The sequence below is a fragment of the Cervus canadensis genome, chromosome 27 (genome assembly GCF_019320065.1).
Source record: "Cervus canadensis isolate Bull #8, Minnesota chromosome 27, ASM1932006v1, whole genome shotgun sequence".
NCBI lineage: Eukaryota > Metazoa > Chordata > Mammalia > Artiodactyla > Cervidae > Cervus > Cervus canadensis.
In genome coordinates, this window is record NC_057412.1 from 50,843,412 (window position 1) to 50,864,418 (window position 21,007).

General features: G+C 37.8%; 1 protein-coding gene across 5 annotated transcripts in view; it reads left to right on the top strand.

The window, feature by feature from the left end:
* NECTIN3 (nectin cell adhesion molecule 3) overlaps positions 1-21,007 on the top strand; it is a 134,544-nt gene that overhangs the window by 26,512 nt on the left and 87,025 nt on the right. For all 5 annotated transcript variants that reach the window (XM_043449085.1, XM_043449086.1, XM_043449088.1 and 2 more), the window contains exon 2: positions 14,099-14,440. In XM_043449085.1, coding sequence (XP_043305020.1) covers positions 14,099-14,440 — 342 coding nt within the window. The remainder of the gene's footprint in view (positions 1-14,098; positions 14,441-21,007) is intronic.

Genomic DNA, 21,007 nt, shown 5'->3' on the forward strand with positions numbered 1-21,007 from the left:
CAAGGCAGGGTTATAAAAATTTATGTTTGCATTTCTATATTAATTTTAGCAATAGCTTGTTAGTTTTTCATAAAAGGGTATATTGGCTTTTGATTGGGATTGTATTGAATCTGTAGATCAAGTTAGAGAAATTAATGTTTTAAGAATATTGAATCTTCTAACGTCTGAACAAGTATGCCTTTCCTTTTATTTAGGTCTTTAATTTCCCAATTTTGCAGTTTTAACTGTACCAGTGTTTTACAGCTTTTGTCAGATTTCTCTTTAGCATATCTTTTTTTTTAAATGCTAAACTGAAATGTTTAAAATTTTTTCCCAGTTTTCATTGCTAATACATAAAAATATAATTAATTTTTATGTATTGATTTTAGATCCTATATAAGTACTATTACTGTCTTTGGTAATCACCCTTGTTATAGTAGCTTTTTAGTAGATTTCATCAGATATTCTATAAATAGAAAATTGTATTTTCTGCAAATAAAGACAGTTTTACTCTTTCCTAATCCGGATACTTTTTATTTTGTTTTCTGGCCTGATTGTACTGGCTAGAATCTTCACTGTTAGGTTGGGTAGAACTCAGAGAGACTGCCTGACTGTGTAGGCTGTGTAGGGTCTCTCTCTCTAGGGGTGGCCCTGGAATTCACTGTGAGTGGTAAGCTGAGGCTAATCATCAGGTTCACCGGTATGTTTACTGTCTCTCTGGAATCATTATGGTTGTTTCAAGCCTGAGGGTAAATCTTGTTACTCTTTCTTGACTAGACTCAGAAGTATCTATACTATTCAGTGTTACAAATGTAGTCCCATCAGGCTTTTATTTTATCCTCACCTTTCGTAAGACAGTTGCTGAATTCATTGGTTATTTATTAGTCCTCGTTTTTGGCCTGCACAGCATTTGGGGTAATTGATCGCTCTCTCTTTCTGTATACTTGCTATGCTTACTGTGCAGGATATACTTTTTGGTCCTCTTCCTTCTTCCCTGGCCATGCTTTTGCCATCTTCTCTTTTGCGTTCTGTTCAACTTCCATACCTTTAAATATTCAAATGCATCTTGCGCGCTTAGTCTTTGTGTTAATATTTTGTAGTGGTTTCATCCAGTCTCATGACTTTATATACATTTTATAGGTTGATTACTCTGAATTTACATCTGCAGTCCATCGGTTTCTCCAGAACAGCATACTTTTATGTATCCAGCTGATTATAAATCTTGTCTGTTTGGTTGTGAGATAGGTATCACAAACTTAAAAGCTGCACTTCTGCAGCCTAATCCTTAAAAACACTTGCTAGTTCTCACTTTGGTAAAAGGCCAGCTCCATCATCTCACTTATTCAGGCCATAAATTGGGAGTAATTTTGGCTTCTCTGTTTATCTTAGACCCGATATTTGGTTCCATCACCAAAAAATCCCATTTGCTCTGCTTTCAAAATACAATATATCCAGAATCTGGCTACTACTTAACACTGCCACTTTGGTTGTTGTTGTTGTCCAGCCACCCAGTCATGTCCGACTCTTTGTAACCCCATGGACTGCAGCACACCAGGCCTCCCTATCCCTCCCCATCTCCCAAAGTTTGCCCAAATTCATGTCCATTGCATCAGTGAACCGTTCTGGTTACGGTGCTCCAAACCCCATCTTCTCTGTCCTTAACAAAATGTAGTCTTACCTGGGATCCTTAGTTTAGTCCCTTTTAACGGTAAATTAGAGTATGTCGTGTTTCTGCTAAAAACTTGTCTAGTCGTTTTTCAGTTTATCAGGACTAATAAAAGCCAAGTCATACAGTTGTATAGTCCCCTGCTATTGCTGTGGCCTCACCTCCTGCCGTTCTTTCTCCTGCTTCACTGTAGGGACACTGCAGAGTCCCTTTTTCTGACTCTTTCACCCTTTCAAATCCTTGCTCCAATATCGTTTTAAAAAGGCCTTTCGTCACTCTGATTAGGAGCTGGGGCGCTGCCCTGCAGTAACAACTGCACCTTTTACCTTCCTCTGTTTTCCTCCGTAGTTCTTACTCTCTGGCGTCTATTTATCTTCTTGTTAATTATGTCTTTCCAGTTAGATTGCAGACCCTGTAAGGACAGGGATGTCTTCCTGTTGGGTTCTGTTCCCAGCACCTAGAAGAGCGACAGTGTCTGCAAACAGCGCACACTTGGCACGCGCTGGTGCGCTGACTGACGCCTTGAACTCTCAGCCGTTTCTGATACGTGATCCAGGTTTTCCTTAGAGTGTAGGATCTCCTATGATCCCGAAGGTAGAGATTTTTTCACATTCTAATAGCGTTTGAGTTACCAGTTTATAATACAGTTCTCACGTATTGTTAGTCACTTGGCTCTACTATTCTGTGCTTATTTCTGAGTGTTTGGGGCTATTGTTAAAAAGACTTTGATTACATTTTTGAAGTTAACATGTCAAACCACTTATCAGTTTAAAACAGACTAATTCAGACTAATTATTGAATGTATTGGTGATATTAATTTATTGAAATGCTTTTTTAAAAATTACTTATTTGAGTCTGGATTGTGGCGCGTGGGGTCTTTGGTTTGGTGCGTGGGCTTCTCCAGCCGCAGTGTGCAGGCTTCTCTCGCAGTTGGGGCGCGTGGTCTGCGTAGCTGTGACCCACAGGCTTCGCTGCCCCATGGCCTGTGTGATCTCAGTTCTCCCATCGGGGGTCCAACCCTAACCGCTTAACCTTAGCTCCAGGGAAGTCCCCATCTCAAATGTTAACTGTGCTGAAATGATGGAGGATACCTTAGATGGTCTGATTTTGCTAGTCTCTTGAAAATACGTACTTATTTCAGTTGTTGCTTTGAAAAAGTGATTCTAAATTCTGAGAAGTCTGAAAGAATCCATACTTTAGAGATATTTAGAGATGTTGTTTATAGTTGGACACAGTACAATCAATAAATGTTTCATTTCTATATTTGCTTATACTTACTTTGTAGATCTAACATTTGGAAGATCCCAGAACTAAAATATCCAAGATGCATGACATTTTTTGTAGGTTGAAAAGTGAGATGCGGTAAAAGATATATTAAAATATCAAAAAGGATAGTTTTAAAGATAGATTTGTGATGACTTTTACTTTTTGGTTCATTTCTTGGATAGTTGCCACTTCATTCATACTTCCATTTCAGTCACTTTAATGTGATCTCTATTATAAATCTCAAGTCTTTTTGTTTTTAAAAAATCGATATAACTTATGTGTGTTATTATATTTTCTTCCTGTCAGAAGCTTATTGTTCATATATATATATTTCCTAATTACTTGTACCCTAGGGGCACTTTGAATTCTCACTGAATTCAAATACACATGAGTATTCAAATACACATGAAAATTCCAAAGAGTTGTTTTTTTCTTAGTTGAAGTGTTTTCATGGAAGCCACATGTAGGGGAAAAGCAATCCTCTTCATCTTTGAAAAGATAACAAGTTTAGTTAATTAATTATAGAACTTTTTATTTGGTGTGTATCAAATAGATATACAGAGCAGAAACAACATCATATCTTATCATGCCTTGCCTTGGCCTCTAGAGTGTGCAGTAGCCAGGATATGACAAAGTTAGGGTCTTGCCAGATAGGATAGATTCAATTCTTTGCTGTTCTTAGCCTCTGTATTGTAGACTTTACGTAACCATTAATGAGGAACATACTTCAATTAATTTAGATCTTTAGTAATAAACAGTTGCTTCCCCAGTACTCTTCTGCTCTCCAGTTACACACAGCTGCAGATGGGAAGGTGGAAGGAAGAAGTAGGCTCCATGTTTGGGAGGTCTTAAGTAATGAGCATTCTAATATTGACCTTGGTCTAAGAACCACAATGGAAAATCTGTTTCTCCATGGCTTTAAGATTCCATGGGGAAAATCTTCTCCAGAAGTGGCTTTTAACTTTTGAGTTTAATCTAGGTGTGGAAATTTATTAGACATTTTTGTTTGCAAGCAACAAGAACTATAACTTTGGATAACTGAAACACAAACAAGATGTGTCCTTAGAAGCTCATGGGATCTAAGGGAGAGCCAAATCATCATTACTTACAGGGTAATATAAAGTCTTGTGTAAAGATTTAAGGGTTGAAATAAATAAAAATTTATACCAGAATTTACTTTTGCAGAAAGCAAAAAATCCTCTGAATGTTTCTGTAGGAAAAGTAGACAGTAAAAATCACTTGTAAGTTCCTAGAAATTAAACAAAGTGAAAAAGAAAAACCTGGCAGTCACATTAATGTTTGTTTACAAGTAAAATTGACTCATTAAAAATCGCCATTTGTAGTTTTTGGTCAATATCTGCTCAAGCTCTTTGGTTATTAGAGAGGTGTTTTGTTGGTGGTGGTGGTGGTGAAATCTGTAAACTTTTTCCTTGGTGGTTTTTCTGTCTTTGTTATGTGGAGAGTAATTTTCCCCATTTAAATATTGTAAAATATTTTAAATGTATTTTTGATTTACTGGATCCACTTTTTCTTTTTCCTATCTTCCAAGTATTATTCTCTTTAGTAGTGATGCCCCATTAAGCCATGGTTCTTTCTTTTTTTGAAAAATTTTCTGTTAAAAATTGAAGTATAGGGTGACTTATTAGTTTAGGTATACACCATAGTGATTTGATATTTTTATAAGATATACTCTATACAAAGTTATTATTCAATATTGATTATATTTCCTATGTCACACATTTTATCCTTGTAGCTTATTTACTGTGTGGCTGGTAGTTTGTGCCTCTTAAACCCCTCCACCCGCCGTGCTCTTCAGCATACCTCTCCCCTCCCCGCTCTCCTACCTGGCAGCCACTCATCTGTTCTTTGTGAGTCTGTTTTATTTTTTAGGCTTCATATGTAAGGACAAACATATAGTGTTTGTCTTTCTCTGTCTTATTTCACTAAGCAGAATAACCTCCAGGTCCATCCATCTATTTTGTCACAAATGCAGAGTTTTATTATTATTTTTTTAATAACTGAGTAAAATTATGTGCGTGTGTGTGTGTGCGTGTGTATGTGTGTGTGTGTGTATGTTTGTAATACATCTTTTAGGGGTTGTTTCTTTATTTTGGCTATTGTAAATTAGTACTACTTGAATATTGGCATGCATATATCTTTTCAAATTGGCATTCTTGTTTTTTTTTCAGATAAACACCCAGGAGTGTAATTGCTAGATCACATGGTAACTCTGTTTTTAACATTTTGAGGAACCTCCATATTGTTTTCTATAGTGACTACTAATTTACCTTTCCTTCAGCTGTGCATAAGGGTTCCTTTTTCTGCACATTCTCACCAATGCTTGTTGTTTTTTTGTCTTTTGGACAATAGCCATTCTGACAGCTGTGAGGTGATACCTCCTTGTGGTTTGTGTTTGCATTTGATAATAATGATGTTGAGTATCTTTTCACGTGCCTCTTGGCCATCTGTTTCTTCTTTGGAATACTGCGTATCCAGGTCTTCTGCACATTTTTTAAATTGGGTTGTTTAGTCTTTTGATATTGAGTTCCATTAGTTCTTTGTATAGTTTGGATAATAATCCCTTATTGGACATATCATTTACAAATATCTTTCTCCATTCAATAAGTTGTCTTTTCATGTTGTTGATGATTTCTTTCACTATGAAAAAGCTTTTAAGTTTGATTTGGTCCATTTATTTTTGCTTTTGTTTCCCTTCCCTGAGGAGACAGATCCAAAAAAAATATTGCTGAGAGTAATTTCAAAGAGTATTGCCTATGCTTTCTTATGGGAGTCTTATAAGTTTTCAGGTCTTACATTTAGGTCTTTAATCTGTCTTGAGTGTATATGTATGGATTGGCTTCTGGACTCTATTTTGTTCCATTGAGTATGTGTCTATTTTTTATACCAGTTCCATACTTTTCTGATTATTGTAGCTTTGTAGTATAGTCTGAAGTCAAGGAGTGTGATGCCTCCAGATTTTTTAAAGATTGCTTAGGGTGTTAGAGGTCTTTTGTGGTTTCATATGAATTTTAAGGTTATTTGTTCTAGTTCTATGAAGTGTGCCACTGGAATTTTGATGGGAATTTCTTTGAGCCTGTAGATTGCTTTGGGTAGTATGTGTATTTTGACAATCCATGAACATGCGATATCTTTCCATTTATTTGTGTGTTTTTCAATTTCTTCTATCAGTGTAGTATAGCTTTCAACATAGAGGTCTTTCACCTTCATTAAATTTTTTCCTAGGTACTCTTTTTGGTGCAGTTGTGTGTAAATAGGATTGTCTTCTTAATTTCTATTTCTGATGGTTTGCCACTGTTTATAGAAATCTACCAGGTTTTGTTTTGTTTTGTTTTGTTTTGCCATGCATATGGCATGCGGGATCGTATTTCCCTGACCAGGAATTGAACCCATGCACCCTGCAGTGGAAGCTTGGAGTCTTAACCACTGGACTGCTGGGAAGTCTGAAATCCACACTTTTGTATATTGATTTTGTAGCCTGTAATGTCACTGAATCTACATATTACTTCTCTCTCTCTTTTCTTTTCTTTTTTTTTTTTTGGTGAAGACTTTAGTAGTAGCATGTCATCTACAATGACAGTTTTAACTTATTCCCTTCCAATTGAAATGCCTTTATTTCTTGTTTGCTGTGTCTGGGACTTTCATTGTTTTGTTAAACAGAAGTGGCAAGAGTGGGCATGCTTGTTTTATCTGATCTTAAAGGAAAAGCTTTTTAGCTTTTCACCGTTGAGTATAATATTAGCTGTGGATTTGTCATTGTCGTATTCAGTCAGTTGTGTCTGACTTTTTGCAACCCCATGGACTGCAGCATGCCAGGCTTCCCTCCATCATGCTCCAGGCTTCACCATCTCCTGGAGCTTGCTCAAACTCATGTTCATCGAGTTGGTGATGCCATCCAACCATTATGTCCTCTGTCACCCCCTTCTCCTCCTGCCCTGAGTCTTTCCCAGCATCAGGGTCTTTTTCTAATGAGTTGGCTCTTTGCATCAAATGGCCAAAGTGTTGGAGCTTCTACTTCAGCATGAATCCTTCCAATGAATATTCAGGGTTGATTTCCTTTAGGATTGACTGGTTTGATTTCCTTGCAGTCCAAAGAACTCTCAGGAGGCTTCTCTAACACCACAGGTCAAAAGCATCATTTCTTTGTCACTCAGCCTTCTTTATGGTCCACCTTTCTCACCTGTACATGATTACTGGGATTTGTTATAAATGTCCTTTATTATATTGAGATAGTTTCCTCTGTACCAAATTTGTCGAGAGTTTATTGTAAATGTTAAATTCTTTCAAATGCTATTTTTTGTGTCTATTGAGACGACTGTGTGCTTTTTATCCTTTGTTTTGTTAATGTGGTATATCACATTGATTGATGTGCAGATATTGGACCATCTTTCCATTGTGGAGAACTTCTTGATCATGATAATGTGATCCTTTCTGTGTATTGTTGAATTGTTTGCTAATATATTTTTAAAATGTATTTACTTTTAATTGAAGGATAATTGCTTTACATGTTGTGTTGGTTTCTGCCATATATCAACATGAGTCAGTCATAGGTATACATAGGTCCCCTCCCTCATGAATCTCCCTCCCGCCTCCCTCCACATCCCCTCCCTCTAGGTTGTTACAGAGTCCCAGTTTGAGTTCCCTGAACCATACAGCGAATTCTCATTGGCAGTCTGTTTTACATGGGGTACTGTATGTTTCCGTGTTATTCTCTTCATTTGTCCCACTGTCTCCTTCCTCCCCCCACCCTGCGTCCCTAAGTCTGTTCTTTATGTCTGCATTTCAGTTACTTCCCTGCAGATAGGTTCATCAGTACCATCTTTCTGGATTCCATATGTATATGTATTAATATACAGTGTGTTTTTCTCTTTCTGACTTACTTAGCAATATTGATTCTTCCAACCCATAAACATGGAATATCTCTCCATCTGTTTATGTCATTTTTTATTTCTTTCATCAATATCTTACAGTTTTCTGTTTATAGCTCTTTTGTCTCCCTAGGTAGGTTTATTCCTTGGTATTTATTTTGTTTGGGAATGTTTGCATCTATGTTTATGAGAGATACTGGCCTGCAGTTTTCTTTCTTTTTTTTGTAGTGTCTCTTTCTGACTTTGGTATCAAGGGAAAACTGACCTTGCAGAATGAGTTTCAGGATGTTCTCTGCTCTTCAACTTTTTGGAATAGTTTAAGAAGGATAGATATTGACTCTTCTTTAAATGTTTGGTAGAATTTCCCTGTGAAGCTGTCTGGCCCTGGACTTCTGTTTTCTTGGAGGTTTTGGATTACTGATTCAATTTCATTACTAGTAATAGTGGACTCAGTGGACATGAGTTTGAGCAAGCTTCAGGAGTTTGGTGATGGACAGGGAAGCCTGGCATGCTGCAGTTCCTGGGGCCGCAGAGTCGGACATAAGTGAGCGACTGAATTGAGCTGAATTAGTCTGTACAGATTTTCTATTTATGTGTTCCTGCTTCAGTCTTAGTAGATTATAGTAGCTAGGAATTTATCCATTTCAGAGAGGGTTTCGATTTGTTGGCATATAACTAGCATTGTGATTTGCTTGTTGTACTTCTGTGATGGTGGTGAAATGAACTACTTTTTCATTTCTAACTTTATTTGGGCCCTCTTTTATTCTTGAAGATTGTGGCTAAAGGTTTATAAATTTTGTTTATCTCTTCTAAAACCCAGCTCTTGGTTTCATTGATCCTTTCTATTAGTGGGTTTTTTGGGGGAGAGGGGCTCTCTATTTAACTTATTTCTGCTCTGATTTTTATGATTTCCCTCCTACTACCTTTGGGCTTTGTTCTTTTTTAATTCCTTGAGGTGGAAAGTTAGGTTGTTTGTGATTTTTCTTGTTTCTTGAGGTAGGCTTATATATCTATAAACTTCCCTCTTGAAACTGCTTTTATTGTGTCACATAGATTTGGGAAAGTTGTGTTTCTATTTTCATTTGTCTCAAGGTTTTCTTTTTTTAAATTTCTTCTTTCATTTCTTCATAGATGCATTTTTTTGTTTTGTTTTTAATAACATATTTAGTGTCCACATGTTTGTACTTTTTCATTTTTATTCCCATAATTTCTGGTTTCATACCATTGTGGTCAGAAAGGATGCTTGATATAATTTCAATGTGTTGAATTTATTGAGATATTTTTGTGGCCTAGCATATGACCTGTTCTGCAGAAAGTCCCATGTGCATTTTAAAAGAATGTGTTATTTTGCTGCTTTGGATGAAATATCTGTTCTGTAGATAATTATTAAGTCCATCTTGTCTGTCATTTAAGACCACTGTTTCCTTACTGGTTTTCTGTCTGGATGACTTATCCACGGATATAAGTAGAGCATTATAGTCCTCTACTATTGCTGTATTGTTGTCAATTCTTTCCTTTATGTCTATTATTATTTTGCTTTATATATTTCGGTACTTGTCTGTTCAGTTCAGTTCAGTCACTCAGTCGTGTCTGGCTCTTTGCGACCCCATGAACCGCAGCATGCCAGGCCTCCCTGTCCATCACCAATTCCCGGAGTCAACCCAAACCCATGTCCATTGAGTCGGTGATGCCATCCAACCATCTCATCCTCTGTCATCCCCATCTCCTCCTGCCCCCAATCTTTCCCAGCATCAGGGTCTTTTCAAATGAGTCAGTTCTCCACATCAGGGGGCCAAAGTATTGGAGTTTCAGCTTCAGCATCAGTCCCTCCAATGAACACCCAGGACTGATCACCTCTAGGATGGACTGGCTGGATCTCCTTGCAGTCCAAGGGACTCTCAAGAGTCTTCTCCAACACCACAGTTCAAAAGCATCAATGCTTCGGCGCTCAGCTTTCTTTATAGTCCAACTCTCACATCCATACATGACTACTGGGAAAGCCATACCCTTGACTAGACGGACCTTAGTGGACAAAGTAATGTCTCTGCTTTTTAATATGCTGTCTAGGTTGGTCATAACTTTTTTTGCAAGGAGCAAGTGTCTTTTAATTTCTTGGCTGTAATCACCATCTGCAGTCATTTTGGAGCCCTCCCCCCAAAAAGTCTGTCACTGTTTCCCCATCTCTTTGCCATGAAGTGATGGGACCAGATGCGATGATCTTAGTTTTCTGAATGTTGAGCTATAAGCCAGCGTTTTCACTCTCCTCTTTTACTTCATCAAGAGGCTCTTTAGTTCTTCTTCACTTTCTGCCATAAGGGTGGTGTCATATCCATATCTGAGGTTACTGATATTTCTCCTGGCAATCTTGCTTCCAGCTTGTGCTTCTTCCAGTCCAGTGTTCCTCATGATGTATTCTGCATACAAGTTAAATAAACAGGGTGACAAAATACAGCCTTGATGTACTCCTTTTCCTATTTGGAACCAGTCTGTTGTTCCATGTCCAGTTCTAATTGTTGCTTCCTGACCTGTATATAGGTTTCTCAAGAGGCAGGTCAGTGATCTGGTATTCCCATCTGTTTGAGGATTTTCCACAGTTTATTGTGAACCACACAGTCAAAGGCTTTGGTATAGTCAGTAAAACAGAAATAGATGTTTTTCTGGAACTCTTTTGCTTTTTTGATGATCTAGTGGATGTTGGCAATTTGATCTCTGGTTCCTCTGCCTTTTCTAAATCCAGCTTGAACATCTGGGAGTTCATGGTTCAGGTATTGCTGAAGCCTGGCTTGGAGAATTTTGAGCATTACTTTACTAGTGTGTGAGATGAGTGCAATTGTATGGTAGTTTGAGCATTCTTTGGCATTGCCTTTCTTTGGGATTGGAATGAAAACTGACCTTTTCCAGGCCTGTGGCCACTGCTGAGTTTTCCAAATTTGCTGGCATATTGAGTGCAGCACTTTCACAGCATCATCTTTCAGGATTTGAAATAGCTCAACTGGAATTCCATCACCTCCACTAGCTTTGTTTGTAGTGATGCTTCCTAAGGCCCACCTGACTTCACATTCCAGGATGTCTGGGCTCTAGGTGAGTGATCACACCATCATGATTATCTGGGTTGTGAAGATCTTTTTTGTATAGTTCTTCTGTGTATTCTTGCCATCTCTTCTTAATATCTTCTGCTTCTGTTAGGTCCATACCATTCCTGTCCTTTATTGAGCCCATCTTTGCATGAAATGTTCCCTTGGTATTTCTAATTTTCTTGAAGAGATTTCTATTAAGTGCATGTATGTTTACAAATGTTATGTCTGTTTCTTGGATTGACCCTTTTATTATTATATGATATCCTATTTGTCTTTTGGTGTAGATTTTGTTTTAAATTCTGTTCTGTCTGGTGTGAACATTGCTACCCCATAAGCCATTATTCTTAAGGTTGTAAGGAGGTATCATTAGCGCCATCCTTTCCAGTTTATTTTGATGTCTTCGTCAGGTGAAACTGCTATAAAAAACACTATAGACTGGTTGACTTAAGTATCTGAATTTATTTCTCAAAGTTCTAGAGTTTGATAAATCCAGGATCAAGGTGTAAACAGATCATTTCCTGTTGAGGACTCTTCCCTGCCTTGCAGACAGCCACCTTCTTGCTTTGTCAGGGTGGAGAGGCAGCAAGAGCTCTGTTCCCTCTTCCTTTTTTTAAATGAGGACAGTAATGCCAGCATGTGGGCCCGCCCTCAGGTAAATGTCATTGTCACTAGTGTTCAGTATACACAGTGTGGAGGGGCACAGACGTTCGGCCCGTAACGCTGCTTCATCCTGTGCCTTCTCTGTCTTACCTGAGGAGGGGGAGGCTGTTTGTTTGCTTTTATTATGAGCATTACTTACTGTAAGTGATTCTGACATCAAAGAACGCAAAGTGACAACTAAAAGTTCTTTCTTTAATCTTTAGTCATTTCACTCCTTACAGTAACTAATGTTTATCTTCCAGAACATATAAAAAATCATTGTCAGTATATATGGCATATGTGACTGATTTTTTTGCATTTAGATCTCCAGTCCATCTGGATCTGTGTGTGTATGTGTGTTTAGTGTAAAGCAGGGATCTCTGTTTCCAAATATTTAGCTACTGTCCTTTCAGTGTGTCTTCACTAATTCATTATTTATACTCGTAGAACATGTTACATACCATGTGCCATCATATATGATGATCTGTTTACATACTCTGAGTTGCTTTAAGACCCTGAGCTTTGTATTACTGTCACTCTAGTATCAGCCCCCTTACTGTGCGGTTGTGTGTGTGTGCGGTTGTGTGCGTGCGTGCGCACGTGTGTGTGTGCGTGTGTGTGCGCCGTGGTTCTCACTGCAGTTGCACTGAGTCTGTGCTGATGTGGGGAGATTTGCCATCTGTGCAGCGTTACACTTTGCTTCTCATGAAGGTGACACGTCTTCCAGTCATGCAGTCCGTTGCTCAGGTCTGCAGGTTCTTTACAACATTATTTAAGTAGTTTAAGTATTAATATTTTATGAATACTGTTTTTTTCTACAGTAAATTTGTAAAGATTATCACATATTATGACATGTTGAATATACATTTTGTATACAGTTTGCATTCTTTACAAGCAGCCATGTTATTTGTTCTAATAGTGGTTTCCTTGGCCTTCTTCAGTTTATCTAGTAATAGATTTTCGAGATAATTTCCTATGTTCTTTTTTTATTCATCCCTGTTTCCTTTTCTTGTTTCACTGCATGAGAATTTCCATTGTAAGTTGAATGATGATGAAAGTGTACCATCTTGTCTTCATCGTTCCTTAATAACGTGCCCCCCCATTAATTTTAGCATTGTGATGTCCATTGATTTAGAAGAATGTATTATTAAGAATTCTTTTTTCAATTGTTACTTTTTAAAAATCCAGATAATGAATGTTACTTTCTCTTAAATTTCCTTTTGGCTTCCAATGAGAAAGCCATGCGACCTTTCATTGTGATGAATAGTCTAAAAAATCCTTACATTTTGAATATCCTGCTTAGTCATTATGTCTTTTTCTTTAAATACAGAGCTATGTATTATTTCATAATATTATATGAAATGTTTAATATTTATAAATTGCTTTTTCATTTGTGTATCTTCAGGTTTAGTATTAGGCTTATGATAGCTTGCTAAAGTACATTTGAATGCTTTCATGTTTTATACTAATTACATTAAATTTTAAAAGCTTTGTAGTTATCATATGGTTGAAAGTACATTTTTTGGACTTGATTTTTTTTTGGTGGAGTGGTTAAAAGAAACACAACTTTTCTTCCATAGGTGTCAAGTATGATCAGTGTGGATTTTCAGTCCTTTCCTGTAATATCCTCAGTCATCTCTTGGATAGGAAAGTTAACTCTCTTATCTATTTAATGTATTCATTTAGGGTTTTTTTTTTCTTCATGCAAAAGTTCATGGAAATAATATTGTATTAAGTTTTTATTGTTGTTTAGAGCTGTTTGAACATGTTTAAACGTTTTTCTTAATCATCTTTTAAATGATACACCCCATGTATTTGCTATATATGTTCTAATATACTTGTTAGTGAAGAGTGTCTTGCTTGAATTTAATATTAATGAGTATTAGTCCTATGTTCCGTAAAATGATTTGTATGTGGCCCATTGCTTTTAGGAAGGAATCAGTATCATAAGGGTGAAGTTTGATGATTTTATTTTAACTTTCATTTGTATGTTTTCTTCATCTATGAGATAGAAAATTTTGATTTCACGTTTATATGTGTTTTTTTGACTTATGTTTTCTGGCAGTTGATCTGTCTTTACCAATGTGTTCTATACAGATTTTTGGTAGAGAAACCCTCTGAAGGAAGATACTTTAGGATTTGGTTATCTGTTACTGAGTAACAAAATATTCTAAAGTTTGGTAGTTTTAAAACAGCATACTTTTATTATATGTCAGTTTCTTTGGGTCAGGAATCCAGGCATGACTCAGCTGAGTTCTTTGTTTCAGAGTCTCTCACTAGGCCACAGTCAGGGAGTCAGCTGGGGCTGGGACCTTACCTAGTGGCTTGACGGGGGAAGGACCTCCTTTTAAGCTTACTGTTGGCCCGGTGTAGTGATTTATCCACTGCAACACATGTTGGTGATTATTTGATTCATTTAAGAATCATGCTTTGGGCCTGAAAACATCTAACTCCTTTCAGTTCTTCCTGTTTGCTCAGTCATCAGTGTCTGTGTGTGTGTAGGAAACAGGGAGGGAGGGGATTTGATCATATATTAGCATAACTTAGGTTCATTTTTAAGAACTATGCTTTTCTTTTTTCCTTAGGTGCCTTAGCTGGACCAATTATTGTGGAGCCACACGTCACAGCAGTGTGGGGAAAGAATGTTTCGTTGAAGTGCTTAATTGAAGTAAATGAAACTATAACACAGATTTCATGGGAGAAGATACATGGCAAAAGTTCACAGACTGTTGCAGTTCATCATCCTCAACATGGATTCTCTGTTCAAGGAGAATATCAGGGAAGAGTCTTGTTTAAAAACTATTCAATTAATGATGCAACGATTACTCTACATAACATAGGATTCTCTGATTCTGGAAAGTACATATGCAAAGCTGTTACATTCCCACTTGGAAATGCTGAGTCCTCTACAACTGTAACTGTATTAGGTATGTGTACTTGACTTGTGTATTTTGGTGGTAGTGATGAGGATTATAGTAAAAATATTTTCAAAAACTTAAACTGATTGAAAATTACATATAAATGTAGATTTAAAATGAAAGAATTCAAATATGATTTTTCAATTTCTGTCATAAAACTCTATGATTCTAGACTCTGTTTAAACAAAATCTTGTCCATATCTACCTGTCTGTATAATGCTGTGTAGTTCATAGCTATTTTACTTTGTTCATGAAAGATTGTTTTTTTATTTATAATACTAAGTGCTAATATTCTTTGATGTTTATTTTATTTCCCCTCAAACTTCAACAAATTACCATCTTTAAATAAGCTTTTCCATTTTTTTAAATGACTGTGGTCTTAGAGCCATTGATGTCTTATGTTTGTTTTTCAAATCAGATTTTTATTTCTGCTGTTGTGGATTTGCGTAGCTATTTGAATCATGGGCTGTTGCTTCCATTGAAGGATCTTCTGCCTTTTACTATCTGATAACTATTAAAATTATGTTGAACTTTAGAGAGAGCTTATTAGCATTAAAATAGCCACCTGCAGTGAAAGGTAAACCAATCTGGAACAGCTGGTGAGCACTCATAGACTACTAGTTTGAGGACCAAGGACTAGTAGCAACCTTAGCCATTTCCCCCCAGAGTGGAGCCCCTTTAATGGCGGGTCTTTGCCCCGAATCCAGCTGTCTGCCTGTCAGGGCTTCTGTCAGGTCACTGGTGGCTTTCCCTGGTCAGTCCTCCTCTCTCTTCTCCAGGATGCTGACCCTTTATAGACTTTCTGCACTCCTCACTCATCTCACTGTCTGCTTCAGGAGAACCAAACAGTTACACAGCCTCTAATATTTAATGGTATGATTTCAGGATCCCTGAAGTTCAGGGAAGAAATTTTGTCCAAATTTGTTATATATTTTTTCATGTTGAGAAAAACTATTTAAAAACAGAAATAAAATTAAATATTTGAAGACTTTGTGTTTAAGACCCTGTCCTAAGGGCTGTGGAGAAAATATAACTTAGGTTCACAAAATTGATACTTTTGAGAACTGTTTTGATTGGAAAACAAGGTATTGATATCTAAAAAATCAAGTGCAAGCCATTGGGGTAAAAATTAAAAAAAAAAAAATTAGTGTCAAGAAAAAAAAATTGTAGGAGAGAGAACTCAAGAGAATAAGATTTTTTGCTTTAAATTTTAGTAATCCTTCCTAAATTAATAAACATTTAGTGGCTTAAAACTCAGGATTGTTTATAGTGTAAGACCAGTCATGATTTTACCTGTCTGCCGCTCTACTTTCATCTGTCCCGTTCCTTGCTCTACTTCTCCCAACAGCCTAAATTTTATAATCATAATGAACTATTTGTGGTATGTTAACGCCTACGTTTTTATACGTATTGTTTGTTACGCCTCTCTTCTCAAGAGATCGCCACCTTTCCCCTTCTGTCTGTCTCTCCCTCCGTGTCTTCTGTTTAACCGTTACTCGTCACGCCACGTCCTTTTGGTAGCCATCTTGAACATGTCTAGCCCTCTGCTGCTTGGTGGGGATTTTAGTTCGCTCTTTCGCCGTTGTATCGTGAGCTTGTCCCGGTTGCAGCAGCCCGGTTAGCACTTGCTGTGCGCCTTTCTCGCTGTGAACCTGTGGTGGGCGGCAGCTGTGCCCTTTAGAGTGTGACTGTGTGTCACGGGGCTGCGAGAGCCCGGTGCGGCAGTAGCGCGCCAGGCGTTCCTGAGGTCGGTGTGCGGGTAGCTAGGTTAACTCCAGCTCGGAAATGTCCTAGTCCTTGAATGGTGATAGGTTTTAGTAGGCAGAAAGGAAAGAAACATACGGAGGGGAATAAGTGAGCCAATGCAAGGAAGCAGAAAACAACATATATCAGGGCAGAGTTTCTTCACCATGGCATTGTTGAAGTCTTAGGCTGGAAATTTTTGCTGGGGTAGACTGTCCTGTCCATTATGGACTGTTCGGCAGCCTTCATGCCATCTACTCGCTAGATACTAGGAGCAGTTCCTTAGACGTTGCGATAAGTTAGAATGTCTCCCAGCATTGCCAAGTGTCCTCTGAGGGACCACTGAATAATCTGTTGATTGTTCAAAGGATTTATATAAAGTCAAGAATTAAAGGCTAGAAATGAAGAGCAGGACCACTTTAAAGTAACTGGTATATCGAGATTGGGAATTTGAGCCTCTATTACTTGAAATGCAGACTGAGCGTTTCTCACTTCTCTTATTCTCAAGTTCTTTCTGCTTATTTTTTATTATTTTTGACTGTACCACGTGACATATGGAATCTTAGTTCTCTGACCAGGAATTGAACCCATGCCTTTAGTGAAAAGTGCATAGCTCTAACCACTGTACTGCCAGGGAAGTACCAGATTCTTGTTGTTTAAAGTGTGGTTCGTGAGCCAGCAGCAGTGGTATCACTTGGGAGATTGTTAGAAATACAGAATTCAGATCCTCTCCAGACTTGTTGAATGATAAATCTATTATAGCAAGATCCCAAGTAATTTTTATGCACAGTAGGTAAAGTTTGAAAAACACTACTTTGACCATCTTCTCACCTTCCTTAGAGGGATGTCTAACTCATAGACTTTATTTGTAAGTAATGTGATGAAAGTTCTGATTTAGGAAGATCAGTCAGGTGTTTTTGATGGATTAAAATGAAGAGTCCTGAAGTCATAATTCCTCAGATAGGAGGCCATGAAAGCTTGAAGTTAATTTTCTAATTTATGCCACTTAAGTGAAGAAGGGAGCTATTGGGAAGGAAAAACTAACAGAACTTTGTAACTGACTGTATATAAGAAACCAGGAAGGTTTGAACAAGTAACAGGTTTTGAGCCTTAGTGGTTGAGTAAATTATGTTGCCGTTAATTTAAATTGGCATGTCTGAATGAAAATCATGTTGGGGATTGGGAGGATGAGATGATGAATTCAACCTTTGGCTTACTGAGTTGGAGGATACATAGACAAGTGACACCAAATTTTGTATCAAAAGTGAATATAATTAGGGATCATTCAGGTAGTAGTGTTTATCAGATAAAAGTTTTTAAGAGGCATACAGAAAGTAACTGAAGTTTTTATTAGGGCAGGGATTAGAAGAAATAGAGATGAACAGTTCAAAAACATAGCTTTGCAAAAAAAACTGTTAGAGTAATATTATTTATATCAAGAGAAGATAAAGTTTGTGAGATTGCTCCGGCACATTTCCCCACAGTGAGAATCGAGCCCGGCAGAAGTGATGTCGGTGGCCCGTTTTCCCAGTGCCCCTGTGGCTGGCACATGCAGCTTCTCAGGCGGCCCTCGCAGTGAAGGGTCCACCTGCCAGTGCCGCAGACAGGAGAGATGCAGGCTCAGTTCCCGGGTTAGAAAGATCCCGTGGAGGAGGGCATGGCAGCCCACTCCAGCGCTCCTGCCTGAAGAATCCCGTGGACAGAGGAGCCCGGTGGGCTGCAGTCCATGGGGTCACAGTCGGACACGACCGGAGCGGCCTGGCGTGCATGGTGGGCACATAGCTGCTGCCATTCTAAATGCATGCCCCAGAAGTTAACTCATCACTTAGAGCAGATACCTGAAGGCATTAGAACTTAATTCTTTTGAAACTGATTGGGAAGAACTGCACTAATTATCAGATTTCTACCAAGTCAGTCATAGAAAATAGACAAAAGCATTGAGTGTGTAGATTAGGCAGAGACAGTGACATAAGAGTCTCAGAGGAGTGGTAGTGAGAGACAGCTGAATTAAGGGACTGTAATGTAGCAAAACCCTTTTGGGAAAATTGAACAACAAATGTCCCATAGCAGAAGAGTTGTTGTATAATTGATGGCTTCTTCTTGATGTATGAGATATTATATAGTTGTTAAAATTGTAGTTAAGAGAAGTATTCCTGCTTGAAGATAAAATGAGCCACAAAATTGTAGGAATGCCATGATTACATTTATATAGACACTGGAAACAAAAATAAAGAGCAAGAAGTGAAGTATATGATAATGACTATATTAGTATATCAAAGAAGGTAATGGCACCCCACTCCAGTACTCTTCTCGTGGACGGAGGAGCCTGGTAGGCTGCAGTCCATGGGGTCCCTAAGAATCAGGCACAGCTCTTAAGAGATGGATTGGACAGATGTTTAGAATTTGTGGAGCAGAAAGAAAGAAGGGAGTATCTGAGAGAAAGAATGTGTGCTTTAGAGACCTACAGAAGGGCCCTCTGAAGTCTTTGGTTTAGAACTTACTGTGTACACGTGGAAGACACTTTGGAGGTGGGGGAAAGAACCAACAGAAAGAAGTGGTCTTCACAATCCTGGTGTTAATACAGGGCTGGGAAAACGCCGTATTCCTCCAGATCAGAGTGTAGAGGGCCCTGGGTAGGAGAGGGAGCAGCAGCAAAACCTCTCGGGACGAAGTGCAGAGAAGTTAGCTAAACGCTGGGGAATATGAGAAAAGTAACTTTAGAAAGCCAGTGTGGTCTACACCCAGGGGTTTGATTCCCTTCAGAAGAAACAGAAATAATATAATTTAAAATTAACTTTAAAATATTTTTTAAATTTCCTCAAGGATAAAAACCTCTATTGACGGCACAGGTTATTCACACTGACTCTGCCATGGTTGGGGGATGGACAGGTGAAATATTAAAAACCATTGAGAACTTCAAAGAAATAACAACATAGTAAGGAATACACACTAAAATCTAAGAAAAAGTAGAAACATAGAAATGAACCTAGCTCTGAAAGCTGAAATCTGTATTCAACCTTGGGGACATTCAGCAATTCAGTAGAGATACCTAAGATGATGAGCTAAGATTTTGAGATCCTTGAGAAGTGAGAGAGACAAATATCTAAATGTAAGTCTGCTCGAGATGGGATGTCTAGTAACCTTTCTTATATTCTCCTGGTACCCAGCAACTTAACATTTTCAGAAGAGTGGTTCACCCACAGTAAACCAGCCTTATTACAGACTTTGAGGCTTGGTTAATATCACTTGAGTAATCTGAAATTGAGGTCCTGGGCTGGATAGTGTTCCTAGAAGCTAGCTTAGCAGAAGAAAAGAAAGATCTTTTCTGGAAGAAAGGTACTGTATTCTAAGCCTCAAATTATTTCTACCTTAATTATTCAAATTCAAGCATCTGCTTGAATGACCAGGCATACAAGTAAAGAAGACCCCAGAAGCAGCCAGTGCAAACAAGAAGAGAAATAGACCTGTGTAAGATGTTGGAATTATCTGACCTAGGCTATTAAACAGCAGTGCTTACCATTTGAAGGGATAAGAAATTCAATAAATTATTGAATTTCTGCAGAGAACAGGAAACTGTCAAGTCGTGTCCATCTCTATGCCCCCGTGGACTCAATAGCCTGCCAGGCTCCTCTGTCCATGGGGTTCTCCAGGCAAGAAACCTGGAGAATTCCCTTCTCCATCCAGAGACTGAACCCAGGTCTTCACTGCAGGCAGATTCTTTACCATCTGAAACACCAGCAAAGCCCATATGTGTGTGTGTGTGTGTGTGTAATGTTTATGTATGTATATAATGTATATGTATATATAATATGTATATGTGTGTGTGTGTATTTATTTCACATAGTAATTGTAAATATCACAGTAAAACAGTCACATGAATTTTTTGGCTTCACAGTGTTAATAAAGATTATGTTTATACTACACTGTAGTCTGTTAAGCGTGCAATAGCATTGTCTTAGCAATGTATATAATTTAGCTAAAAACTCATTGTATTGCTAAAAAATACTTACCATCATCTGAGTCTTCAGCCAGTTTTAATCTTTTTACAGTAGTAGCATCCGAGATTGCAGATCATCATAACAAATATAATAATAATGAAAAAGCTTGAAATATTGTGAGCATTACCAAAATGTGACAAAGATAGGAAGTGAGCAAATGCTGTTGGAAAAATGATGCTAATAGATTTGCTCAATACAGGGTTACCAGAAGCCTTTAGTTTGTGAATAATGCAGTATCTGTGAAGCACAATGAAGTGAGGTGTGCCTGTATATAAAAAACTGATGAATTTTATACATTTGAATTAAAAACTTCTCATCAAAACATACTATAAAGAGAGAAGCCCTAAATGGTAGAAGATATTGCACATATAATCAGAAATGGACTCTCTCCAATCAGTAAGAAAAAAAAAATGGACTTTAATAGGTATTTTCAGAAAAACCCCAGATGGCTCATGAAAGATTCTTAATGTCATTTATAATCTGAGAAACTAAAATCAGGGCCTCTATTATATGCTGGTACACACTTACAGGCTTGTCAGACACGGAGAAGTCTGACAGTGTGAACTGCGGTGGGTGTGTTGGGACCAACCGGAGTGCTAAGGCTGAGAGTAAGTTGGTGCTTTGGAAAGCTTTTTGGGCTTGCTTGGCAAAGTTGGAAATAAACATAGAAGCAAGAGGAAAACTAGAGAGACTTTTTTTACACGTATACCAAGACACATGAGTGAAAATGTCTTTTAAAAAATCATTTTTTTCCAAAGAGGAAACCACCAATATTCAACAGTAAATGAACCATACAGTAGTTAAGACTAACCATAAATAGTTAACCATACAGTAG